The sequence below is a fragment of the Phaseolus vulgaris genome, chromosome 8 (genome assembly GCF_000499845.2).
Source record: "Phaseolus vulgaris cultivar G19833 chromosome 8, P. vulgaris v2.0, whole genome shotgun sequence".
Taxonomy (NCBI): domain Eukaryota; kingdom Viridiplantae; phylum Streptophyta; class Magnoliopsida; order Fabales; family Fabaceae; genus Phaseolus; species Phaseolus vulgaris.
In genome coordinates, this window is record NC_023752.2 from 16,000,274 (window position 1) to 16,013,631 (window position 13,358).

At 30.8% G+C, this 13,358-nt stretch overlaps 2 protein-coding genes across 2 annotated transcripts; one reads left to right on the plus strand and one right to left on the minus strand.

The window, feature by feature from the left end:
- Nucleotides 1-1,183: 1,183 nt before the first annotated feature.
- LOC137825701 (laccase-17-like) lies at nt 1,184-4,025 on the minus strand. Its single transcript, XM_068631438.1, has 6 exons — nt 3,591-4,025; nt 3,309-3,460; nt 2,972-3,216; nt 2,752-2,880; nt 1,653-2,627; nt 1,184-1,562 (listed from the first exon to the last, which is right to left on the minus strand). The coding sequence occupies exons 1-6, from the start codon at nt 3,699-3,701 to the stop codon at nt 1,432-1,434; spliced, it is 1,743 nt and encodes a 580-aa protein (XP_068487539.1). The 5' UTR covers nt 3,702-4,025; the 3' UTR covers nt 1,184-1,431.
- A 2,219-nt stretch (nt 4,026-6,244) lies between these two features.
- LOC137826939 (embryo-specific protein ATS3A-like) lies at nt 6,245-8,203 on the plus strand. The gene is made up of 2 exons (XM_068633100.1): nt 6,245-6,371; nt 7,539-8,203. The coding sequence occupies exons 1-2, from the start codon at nt 6,267-6,269 to the stop codon at nt 7,998-8,000; spliced, it is 567 nt and encodes a 188-aa protein (XP_068489201.1). The 5' UTR covers nt 6,245-6,266; the 3' UTR covers nt 8,001-8,203.
- Nucleotides 8,204-13,358: the final 5,155 nt, after the last annotated feature.

Genomic DNA, 13,358 nt, shown 5'->3' on the forward strand with positions numbered 1-13,358 from the left:
ATTGTTATATATTTTTAAAAATAGATATTTCATTATGATAAAGAAACAACATAATGCTACATTTTATATATATATATATATATAATATAGTTTCAACTAGAGACACACTAAACTTTATATTATCTACATTAAAATATACTTAATATAGACTACATTTTAATTTTTTTTTTTCAAAAATACTTAGTATCGACTTTATAGAACACTATTTTAATCTAATTTAATATTTAGTCACATTAGCGTTATTGAACATTAAGAAGTTGAAATTTAGTAATAATTTTAAGAAATTTAAGTCTCCTTTAAGTATAGATGGTGAGTAAGTATAAAGTAACTTTTACTGTTTACAATTATAATTGATATATAGTCTAAAAACGTTTCGATATATCCTTAAATTTAAATAAATAAATATGAATCACTTTAGGTGATCCAACCCTTATACTCAACTCAACCAGACCCAACTAACCCCTTCCGATTTATGTATACCAAATAGAGCTATAAAAAAACAAACTATTCAACCAAAAGAGACCATAAAACCCTTCTTACAATAACAAACTACACCAAAGCTTAAAGTCACTTAATCAAACACATACATGACAAAAGATTTATGCATCACTCAAAATAAGAAAAACAAGTAAGAGCATATTTAGACGTTATTCATGATCATACTTTTAATTGGAACAAGGTAAACATTTCCGAACAATCTATCACTTCACTTTTGATGAAAATATATTTATTCCTGTGCAATCCAAATTCTCTATATATAAATTAAGCCTTTTCAAAATTGATGTTACCAGATATTTAATTTTAATTTTCATGGTAATTGTTGCATTAGTTTCTTAATTACGTTTATATATATAATGAATTCTCGTATAATAATTAAATAAAATAAAAATCCTACAACAAAAATGAATTAACTATAATAACTTTAATAATAATAATTAAAAAAAAAAAAAAAATTATATTAAAATTATATTTAGCTTGTCCGTACATGTGAAACACACTTAGACAAAAGGTTATTTAAGTATTTCTATGGAATAAGGTTATTTAATATATAGGATTTTTTAAAAATATATAAGGTTATTTAATAATTTGCAAGGTATATGATCTACATTATCATTAAATAGTTTTTATATAAATATTCTAATAGTCTTTATATAAATTATATTTGATAGTTATTGCCAAATAATAAATATAATAGAGTTTTTTATTACCTCGAATAATTAAAATCATAAATTCCTCATTGAAATTATTACAATATTGAGAGCAAATTTGCAGACCTAATACACTTTCACCTCATCTCCTCTCAAAGGAAAAAAATGGAAGTAATGAGTGAGTTAGGGCATGAAGAATGACAAAAAGGGCCATTTGAAGGAGAAAAAGATAAAAGGGAAAGACGAAAAAACATTGAGAAAGGTAAGGAAGTTGTAGTGTTAATTAACATTTTGGAAGATCTTCGGGAGGGGGAAGCAGCTTCTGATTTGGAAGTTTTCCATCTAAAACAATCCATGCCATCTTTAGACCCCAGCTCGTGTGCACTTCAAGATGGCAATGCATGAACCATACCCCTGCAATCCGTGCATTCTTTAGTCTTCTTATAACTGCAAATCCATAATTATCATTACAGAGAGATAACAAGAGGGAATCAAATCACTTACCTGGGTTATCTGCTAAGAATCTGATAGCAACCCATCCACCAGAAGGGACGCCAACTGTGTTTCTTTCAACAGGATCAACAAGATTGAACTTTGCTGGGTCCTTATTTGGGTCATAGTTCCCAAAACCTTGACCAACAACAAAGAAGTTAAAGCCATGCAAATGGAGAGGGTGACTTTCAGCACCAAGAATGCTGGTGTCCTGCATCACAAGCTCTACACTTGTGTTGAAGGGAAGAACCACCACCTTTGTTCCATTGCTCACCATGGTGTTGTTTGGAGGGGTCCCAGTATAGTTGAATGGAACCAATGGTTTGGTAGGGAAGTCAGTGGTGTAAACTCCATTGGATTGCCCAAAGAAGTGTGCTTGAAGAAGAGCAGTGGTTGGTTGTATATAAGACACATTGTTCACTGATGCTGAAAACTTTGTTGTATTGGTGGGTCCTTGACAAGTTTGGTTTTTCTGGCAGGGAGTTGTGCCGAGGCCAACTGTGAAGAAAAAGTGCTTATCTACTTTCTGGGGAACATTAGCAGGAAACTGAGAGCTTGCCAAGCTACGAAGCTTGCTGGCGAAGTTTGTTGCAAAAGAAGTGTCATTAAGGGCAGGGAGTATGGGCTTGAAGAGTGAAAGCTTCTTGACTGAATTTGTTGAGTGAAGAGAGTGAGGTGGAACTTCATATTCAAGGATACCAGCAACAGTTGAGTTGTCAAAAGTTCCTTGGCCAGTCGCATATGGTCTAGCACTCATGAAGAATGTGGCATTGGGGTATTTGGATTTGGTTTTGAGAAGAACATTGGTGGTTTGACCAGGAGTAATGAGAATAGTGTCAGTGTCAAATGGCTTAACATAAATTGCATCTACGTCAACTACTGTGAGAGTGTGATTTGCAATGCTGAAGAAGAGTTCGTCATTGAGTGCAGCATTGATCAACCGGAGAAGATATGTCTTCCCTGCCTTCACCTTTAGCTTGAATGTATCTGAAAAATACCAATATTTTCATTTAGAATCACCTGTCCAATGTTAAGGATATGGTATAGTACTGTTTTTTATAATCTTGGAAATTTGACCACTCTTGGTACTCATGAGGCACTTGATGTATACCTTTTGAAGAACAGTTATACAATGGCCCTGGAAGTCCATTAATAGTGTAGGCATCAGACACATTTGGTCCTCCACCTGTTTGCAATGCTTGTGTTATGACTGCCTCGGGATCTGCATTCCACCATTCTCCTGAAAAAAAATTTTATATGTCAATGTTAGGTCATTCTTACGTACATGCAGGTAATACAGGAACATGTCACAATCACATTTGCATTATTACCAAAGATAATGGGAACTTCCTTGTAAGGTTTGGTAAAAGGATATGGAACTCCAAGCTTGGGAAGAATGATGATAGGACCATACAGAGTTGATCTTAGCCATGAAATGTGTGCATGCCAAAAGAGAGTGCCTCTCTGACCTACAATGGTGAAATTATAGACATAACTTTGGCCTGTTTGAATGGGGCATTGAGTCACATAGGCAGGTCCATCAGCCCACCCTGATCCAAGCTGTCGAATGCCATGCCTATTGGAAGGTAATCAAGTTATTTTAGCACGTGAAAGTTGAAGGTAATCAATCTCTTCTTAACTAAGTTTTCCAAAGCAAAATAATTTTACCAATGGATGGAGATATTGTTCTGAACATGGTTAACCACTTTGATAAGAAGACGATCACCCTCCCTGGCAACTATGCGGGGCCCAGGAAACAGACCATTCACTGTGACCATGCTCTTTGTGTGGCACAGTCTCGAAACATTTTGGTACTTTATCTACATAAAAAATAAGTCATTATGAGATGCAAAGCACACAGAGATGGGAAAGTATGCCAAAAATAATGGTTTTTGCTTTTAAAAACGTAATCTAGCATAGATCAAGAGATCAAGTCCTTTTGAGATGTACGTCAAAATGGTAGTGTCTGGTAATGCCCCCTACTACAAGCTGAGGGATGATGACCAATGAGAAGAGAAACATTGATGGTAATGCAAATGATTGTAGAGAGGGAGCACTCATGTTTCTTTGTTCTGCAGAAAATATAAACTTTACACACTGTTTGTTTGAGTCTAAACTGTGGATGAAGTAGAAGTCATTGGTAGGTAATTTATAGAATGATAACTTGTGGTTGTTGCAATTTGTAAAGTCTCCATAAGATCTTCAACTGTTATTTTTTCATTTTTTTAATAAGATCGGTTGTTAGAACAACTCTAGAGTGGTGTCCAAGACAATCTATTTCACTTGACCATTTGAACTCCTTGTAGAAGACAAATCACTTTTGAGATTTTCCTCTTTTAATACCGATCTTGCAGAACTCATTGACACACTCATTGTCAAGTGTGTTCAAGTAAACAGGAACTGGTTTGTAAATTTATTATGACAGCACATCAAGTAAAAGATTACATACTTTTCAATTCATCATGCAATTCTTTAACTTCAGTTTACTAGTTGTTTTCTTGAATTGATTACAGGTTATCCGTATATCCCTTATCTGAAATCTCCAAATCAATTTGAATGGACTCTTTTTACCACAGGTTTAAACCAGTTTGAAACCCCAAAGCCACCGACAATGGAGGTTCATTATCAGCAGAAAAAACTTAAGAAGTTTTGGTGAGATGTAACTCCCACAACCAATATTCTTGGAACCAAAGTAACTGATAAGAAGATCCTATCAAGTAGTCACTGTATCCTCGTTGTTTACCATATTCTTTGACATAACACAAACTAGATGACAAAAAACATGCATGCCATAGCAAGGAAACCACAATGAACATAGCTCCCTTTCAAGAAAGCATGTTAAGTATTTCCCTTAGAAGAACATGATACAAGTATTTTCTTCATTTCTATACACTTAAACCCCTATCACTTGAAGATGAAAAAAAAATACAAAATTCAACCACTTTTAGTGTCCCCACAAACTGTGCCCTCTATATCTTCTCCATAATGGTAGGTGTAAGGTAAGGTGCATCAGTTTAGATGTAGAAATAACATGGTTGAAAGAAAATAATTAACCAAATTGAACATTTACGTTGCCTTAACTGCTATCTTTATCACGCAACCTATCTCCTTGTGTTCGAAGCATACGTACACAATACATTGTTCAAATGGTTCTATTTGCATGACTCATTAAAACTAAGCATTTCTTGTTCATCAAATTTACGTTTTAGTATCTCTGCATGATGAGTTTAGTTGAAGATATGCCACTGTTGTGTCAGTGGTTGAATGGCCTTTTAGTTTTTAGATTTTACCAAGGAAAGTATAATTCATCATGTACGGCACTGCATTCTCCTTCATTATATTACGCAATAATAACTTGGTTGTTATCATGTTTGTCTCCACAAATGAGAGCTTTTATTATGAAAAACGTTATCTTGATAACTATCTTATGAACATTTAGTATGAAAAATTGAGAATCGTAAAACGCATTATGTTACGATTTTTTTAAAAAAATTTCCTCTTTTTCCACATTTTAATAAAAGTTTTTTTTTTCTGTTTTTAATAGTTGTAATTTATATCAATTTATTGATGGATTGTGAACCGGTAATTAAGGACTTGGTCTGGATCTATATGTAAGGGAGTCAATGTATATGTAAGGACTGAATTTTAAACGAATAAACATTTTACTCTATAAATTTGAGTCTTAGGAATAAAAAATTGAGAAAATTAAGTAATATATGAAAAAAATCTTATATTTAAATTAAAAAAATTCAAAAATTTATTATCTTAAATATTTAAATTTTAAATAATGTTTTCATCTACATGGCTTTATTAATATTGTATTGGTGTTTATTTCTCATCTTACTTATTTGTATATTTAAAAATTTATTAACTATATTTTACAAATTTTCTATAAAAAAAAGAGTATTCTCTCTAAATCTGACACAACTATCAAAATATTTACATTTGAAGTTTTTTCACCTCAGATCTTATTCTCTTGTACTATTAAATTAATTTCTTTCATTTCCTTTGTATATTTATTTTTTATTCAGTTATATGTATGTGTATACTAAAGTTATCTTTTAATTAAAATAAACTATAATAGAGTTCACTAAAGTAGGCTTTTCCTTAACAATTTTTTTTCTCTATACACATGTCTAAAAACTTAATCCTAATTTGAGAGACTGAATTTTCTATTCAAGGTTGTTAGCATTAATTATGCTCATTCTCTATATATTTTTATTTTTATTTTATTATAAATTACATTGTTTGAACTGTAATTGAAGAGAGAAAACCATGAAGGATTCGTAGTAACATTTAAGTCGAGCAGGGAATATAAATATGACTCGGTTGCCCCCTGATGAAGTGACTAAAAGTGAGGGAATCTAGCTTTAACCTTCCACACGACAACTGATTAAGATTACTCAGAGATTCTTTTCGTTAATGAAGAAAAAATTAGAGCATATAGTAAAATTAAAGGAACATTTTTCAATAAAATATTAAAACACATATATATTGAGCTATGGCATTTTAAAGATTTAGGAATATGCACTTTATGAATGAATCAAGCTAAGAATAAAAATCCAGAATTTCTTATATATTCCATGTTAAGAGATGATTAAGTGCATTGTGCTTGAAAGAGTAAAAATGGGGATGTTGATGAAGATCATTGGAGGGCAATTTATTTGCTGTTGTGTGCTTTTGCATGTTCTTGTTGCTGCTGGTGAGAGTCTTGAACCACCAGAACTTAAGGTAAAAATTTCTCTTTTTATTTAACAATATTATACTTATAATATATATATATATATATATATATATATATATATATATATATATATATATATCACATATTGGAGACATTCTTACAAAAGGAAAGCAATAGGTTGTATTATTTGATCATAGTTAAACTCCATGTCTTTTTTTGTTATAATTTTGAATTCTCATTCTTCAAATAGAGAGTTTTTTCAAGAGTTATCCCTGTTAAGACATACTATATATATATATATATATATATATATATATATATATATATATATATATATAACTCTTTTAAATTTTGAAAATTTAATTTAATTTTTTGTTCTTTTAAGTACTATTTAATTCAATTTACTTTTTTATTTAATGTTAAATCTTGAGTTGCTAAATGAAACTTAAAGTATTCTTTTCTTAGATAAACTAAATTTTAATATTTTTATAATATAAATTAACATTAATTTTAAATTTTACATTCTAATAAACAATAAAAGAGTGATATATATTTTTTACTTGAGAAAAAAATATTTCAAATATTAAAATATTATTTATTTAATTTATTATAAGTAAATGTAATAAACATTCATTTTTTAGAATATTTTTTAAATGTAATTATAAATACCCTACAATAACTTCATCTGTTAGTTGTTTTTTCTTTTAAGAAGCGTGAAATTTAACACACATAATGAGATAACAGTAACATGATTTGACATGTCAACAACGCAGATACAATTCCTTTCATTACATCAACAACTAATAAGATTAAATTGAAGATTAACCATCTATAATTAGATTAAAATACATAAATAAAATATAATTTTTAACTTACAGCAATTGGTTGGGATTTGAAGAAACCATATACAACAACACAATATCCAATTTTTATTAGAAAAAAAAATAACTAAGAGAGTCTGATAAATTCTAATTTGTTATCATATAGAAATAATGTTTAAGATTTTAAATCGATTAGAGATTAAAGTCTTTCATTGTATATAAGTGGATGCAAACCTCAACTTCATGAGTCGGTTTTATGGAATTTAATTAGATTTAAAGTTTACTTTGTAATAAACAATATGAATTTTAGTGAGGAAACATGAAATATTAGTTTAATAATTGATTTTGTTATTTGACATTATAGTTATCTAAACTTGTGTTTGCACAAAGCAGAAAAAGTGCACCTATGTGATCACCATAGAAACCACATGCACATGGGGAGCTGAAACCTCAAACCTTGTGAGCCTAAGGTTTGGTGACACAAAGTCAAATGGCATAGTGGTGAGGCACCTAAACTCCAAGCACTTGAGGAAAGTTGACCCATTGGATCCTGGGGTTCTTGATGACATGCCAAGGAAACCATTCCAAGCATGTATGGTGGACCAATTTGAGGTGACAGCACCATGTGTTGAGTCCCCCATTTGTTACTTGTACCTCAAGCTCATTGGAAACGATGATTGGAGACCAGGTTTTGCTCAGATTCAGGTGCTTGAAGGCTCTCATCTGAGCTCTGATTACTTCTATTTCAGAAGATTTGTGCCTAGACATGTGTGGCATGGCTCTGATGTGTGTGACAGTGAGGTTACACCTTTTGGACTCAAGAAGAAGACAAAGGTTTATGTCAACACTCCATGAATAAGTTCATGCTACTTTCTTATTTTCATTTTCGATCTTTCTTTTCACTAAGTGAAGAAAGAAAAATCGGTTATTTTTTATATGTAAACTAATAGTGTTTCTAAAGTAAAGGATAATTGTGCAGTGGTGTTGTTAAATGTACCTTAGCAATAAATAACGTAATAAACTAGTCTGTGTAAAGGAAATGGTTTTTTTTGTTTTCATTCTTTTTGGTCACAAAATGGTTAATATCATAAATATTTACCAGTTTCCTAGTTCTTTGACTGTTTTTATTTTCAACCCTGTATTTGATTATATGGGTTTTGTTTTGTTTTTCTCCTAGTGTATAAAATGCTCTCTAAACATTTCAAATTGTGATATTTGTTCCAATTCCATTAATGTTAAAAAAGACAGACAAAAATGTATTCATGTTATCATCTTCTAGGATCGTGTTTTTTGTCCAATTTTTAATAGTTAGGATGGAATTGCAACGAGTAGCTTTAAAAGTTTAAAAAACATTTTACACATTTCGAATCTACTAGAATTAAAATTCACATTAAGCAAAATACAAGGAATCTTTTAGAATTTTTCCAGTCCTAAAAAAACAATTCATTTTCGTATCTTTTATATAATTAAATAAATTTATATTTTCAAAACCTAAGTATATAAATAACCAAAGAATATATACTACATTAAGCTTACCTCATAAAATCAATAACTAATCCAGAATGGACTAGCTAAAATAGGTCATAGCAACAAATTTATACTATTATTATAGTAGAAAAAAGTTCTTCTTTCTGTACTCCCATTATTACTAGATGCACCCCATATTACGCTCTCTTACTCCCCACACTTTTTGCGAAGAGGAAGAAGAAAGAGAGAGAACTCATTAGGAAAAAAATTTATTCTAGAAGAAGTTCGTTTCAAAACACCTTTGATGTGTTTTGAAAAACTTATTCGTGAGTGTTTGTTCTAAAAAGTTCATTATAGAAGGTACAATGTATATTCCGAAAATTTTGTTCCATTAATTTTGTTTTACACAATATTCATTCTAGAATGTATTTCACATGTTCCAAAAATCTTGTTGTAGAAATTACTCTGGAACATATGTTCTGTAAAATTTTAAGAACAGAAAAATTCGGAAGTCATTTTTATAAAGGATAAACTGATCATTTTAAAAATTATAGAGGTGTAGTGAGAAATTATGGAGGTGCAGGAAGAAACAACTAGAAAATACTTTCCAAAAATAAATATTAAACTGTAGGTTGCAGCCCAATACGTTATAATAGTCCAGTATTAAGTTAACACATTTATTTTTATATTTATATTATTTATAATAATTGTAAGAGGATTTCCATTTTTCTTTTCACTTTTGTTAGACGTTTTTATTGTTGACTTTTATTAAATAATTACTCTTAGTTTCTTCACTTTTTATTCTTTATTTGATATGTCTAGCTTATAAAATTAACTATGCATTCTCATTTTTCTCTAGAATGCACTCATTACATCGCAATACAGAGAATTAATTTAGAAACTGATGTGGTAGTAATTTATGAGAGATTTCACATAATTTAAATCTCATTCGATTATAGGTTGGAAAAAATCTCATTTTATAAAATAATATTTTAAGTATATTATTGAATAATATCTTATTTAATTAGGTAGTTTTAAAATAAGTTATATTTGAAAAAAGAAATGGTTCGATAGTAGTTTCAAAAAAAGTGATTTGATAAGGTAGTTGAGAAATAGCAAAAGGATTTTATTAGAGCTAGACTAAAATTATTAGCCAACAGTTCCCAATCTGCTTAATTAATCCAAAAATGTAAATTAGTGCACAGCATGCAAACACAAATTAATGGCTATAATTAAGTTCACTATCATACTTTTACAATGGCACATGTTGACATTGTTGACACATGTTGATGTTGGTACTTAATGGCTTTATGAGAATGATCAATCATATGGGAGGAGGAATTGGAAGACTATCTTTGTTAAGAGTACAATACTGGACTTCATTGTAAGGATCCAAAAGTATTTTTTATTTTTTATTAAAAATAATAAGCACATTATTAATAAAATAATATATTAATTAAGTTATTGTTATGATGTATTTCTAGTTAGCTTATCTAAAGTTCCTTTCTGAGAGTAGAATATTTATAATGGATAATGATATATACAACAACAGTTTTTTAATCTGTCTTTTTAGGGTAGAGGTGCTAACCTATATATCTTACAAGATTATGTGCAACATATATCAATTGTATATATCATCTCATAACCTCTTTCTACTTTCTTTTTAGCTCCATAATTTAAGTATATTTTTTTTTTCTTGTGATATCATTGTACACATGTTTTATTACTATAACTGTGAAGGTGGACAATGTTTCAAAAATATGTTTTATTTTTATTTTTGTTAGACTGATTTTAGTATTTTTTTTTTACCTTTGTCTATTCGAAATTGTTTCTTAGAGCATCTTCGAAGTTTTGAATCACATTTCAGGTAATAAATTTATAATTATAATATTTGTTTCACTTTTACTTTTGGATGGACTATCATTGTTTCCCTTGTAGTAACAGTGCTACATTTCTAGCAATCATGGTGCATAACTTTTTCATATTTGATATAGTCCATCCATTTGTATAATTCCTTGCACATCTGCCTATTTAATTCCTTGCACATTTGCCTATATAATTCCCTGCATATTTGTCTTCATTATAGTATTATTTTCATTTATTTTTTAAAAATTAAAAATTAACTTTAAACATATTTTATTTATTTCAGGCACCAGATGTTGGAAGTGATGTTCCATCACCAAACCAAAATATTATAGGATCAAGTGGAGGCAACAAGACGAATTAGGACGTGACTTGTAATATGTTCAAATATTAATATTAATACTTTGACAATTTAATGTTATCATTTTGATTTACTTGTAGTTTTGATTCCTTTGACATTATCAACTTTGTTCTCTTAATGAATGAATGAGGTCATTTTTTTTATAGATATGTTTCTATCATTCAATTATTAATATTTATCAAGTTTAATTATATTATGAAATTAATTTGTGTTATGATATAATTATATTATGAAATTAAATTGTGATAAGAAATTTATTTATAATATAAAGTTTAATTATATTATGAAAAAATCAATTATAAGAACATAATTGAATAAATTATTAAAAATATTAAAAATAAAAATAAATATTTAATATTCTAATTACAATAATGGTAATGGTTATTATAAATGTCATATTATACCGTATTAAGTGGCGTTTAAAACTGTCGTTATTTACATTGAAATTGGTTTACCCAGTTTTAAAATTACGACATTTATAACTAACGCTAATTACACGCTTAAAACCGCCACTTTATACAATGCATAATATGGCGTCTGCTACAACAGTTCTCAATTGACCGCCACATTAAACTTTGTGGCGCCAAGAATTTTGGAGGTACGCGATACCGCCACAGACGTATAATGCAGCGGTTAAAAACGCCAATTTTTGCGAAAATAACCGCTGCATTATACATGTTTTTTTGTAGTGTCATGTGCAGGTTAATATCAAAGACAATTTAGTTTGTTTTTTACGTACCAATAAATCTTTTGATCTTACTCATAATTTGGATATTTGGCATTGTAGATTGGGTCATCCATCAAATAGGGTGTCATATTGTTTAGCCAAAGGTTATTATGATGTACAGTATGATAGAGCGAATGTTTGCACTCCTTTCCATTTAGCTACACAACAAAAATTGCCTTTGCCTCTCAGTAAAACTAGTAGTTAAAGCAATTTTGATCTTATTCACATGGATATCTGGGGACCTTTTAGTACTTCTTCTACACATGAACATAAATATTTCTTAACCATTGTAGATAATTTCACTAGGTACACTTGGGTTCATTTGATGAAAAATAAAGACGAAACTATAAGTCTTACAAAATTTCATTGAATGTTAAAAATTAGTTTAGCAAAAACATAACAACTATCAAGATAGACAAATGGTAAGACAGATGTCCTTGAATTCCTTACACAGATCCTTGAATTCCTCCTCCATAGAGCTTTCCCAATTGAACCTAGGCCTTCTCCACCTTAATAACCTCCAGTTCCACCCTACATCCTCCCAAGTACCCACTTCAGCCACCATCTTTCCTTGGTCCAACAAAATAGAAAACAACCTGGGAAACAGAGTTATAAGCTTATTATTCTCCAACCATACGTCTTCCCGAAATCTGACTTTGTCACTAGCTCCAACTTTCCATTCAATCGATTTCTGGAACCATTCGTCGCCTTCTCCCTCATCACAAGCCCTAGACAGATCTCTCCACCACCAAGAATAATAATTACTCGAATCTTGAGTTCTTACTCCCCCCGTGTAATACTTGGATGCTAGAATCTCTTTCCATTTCCCCTTTTCCTCACTCAATAGTCTCCAGTTCCATTTTGCTAGCAAGGCGCAATTAAACATTCTAATATCCTTGACCCTCAAACCCCCTTCCTCCTTTGACTTGCACACTTTTTCCCACCGAACCCACAAAATATGTTTATGATCATCACCCCAGGCCCAGATGAACCTCCTCTGGATGCTAGAAATCTTTTTGCACATTGATATCGGGGCTTTAAATACAGACAGATAAAACAAAGGTATAAAGGTTAAGACTGATTTAACCAAACATACTCTACCTGCTAGTGACAAACATTTCCCCTTCCAAGTACTGAATCTAACTTTGACTTTATCCACTATTGGATCCTAGAACAGCGTTCTCCTTGGGTTTCGACCTACTTGTAACCCCATGTATTTGAAAGGGATCTTTATTGCACAACAATTAATAGTTCTTGTATAAGTTTCTAACGAATTCCTTCCAACCTTGATACCTGTCAGCTTTGACTTATGGAATTTAACTTTGAGACCTGATGCCAGCTCGAAAACCCTAAGGATTTCCTTAATAGTGAAGATGTTGGAATAAGAGTCTTCACACATAAACAGGGTGTCGTCAGCAAACTGTAACATGCAACATTCAATCTCAGCTCTCCCCACTTTCACTCCACTTAGCAGGTTCTCCTTTAAAGCGCTACGCTAGACCAGCCAGTCCTTCAGCAACTACAAGGAAGAGAAACGGAGCCATAGGATCACCTTGCCTCAGACCCCTGGATGGTCTAAATTCCTCCGTCGGACTACCATTAACCAAGACAGACACTGTTGCCGACTCCAAACAACCTTGTACCCACTTAATCCATTTCAAGTGAAACCCCATCCATATCATTGAAGCCACTTCCTTAAATTTATTAACCACTGAAATTCCATTTTCAATCAATTCTTATCATCACCAATTTAACATAAAAGTTCATGACTAACAATAGATTTCTTGGTCTCCAA

Excerpts from the sequence above, each read along its gene's own strand:
- LOC137825701 (XM_068631438.1), bottom strand. The coding sequence starts at position 3,701 with ATGAGTGCTCCCTCTCTACAATCATTTGCATTACCATCAATGTTTCTC. Across the intron at positions 3,217-3,308 it reads AACAATATCTCCATCCATTG|GCATGGCATTCGACAGCTTG; the intron begins GTAAAATTATTT and ends ACCTTCCAATAG. Across the intron at positions 2,628-2,751 it reads GTATAACTGTTCTTCAAAAG|ATACATTCAAGCTAAAGGTG; the intron begins GTATACATCAAG and ends GGTATTTTTCAG.
- LOC137826939 (XM_068633100.1), top strand. The coding sequence starts at position 6,267 with ATGGGGATGTTGATGAAGATCATTGGAGGGCAATTTATTTGCTGTTGT. Across the intron at positions 6,372-7,538 it reads TTGAACCACCAGAACTTAAG|AAAAAGTGCACCTATGTGAT; the intron begins GTAAAAATTTCT and ends TGCACAAAGCAG.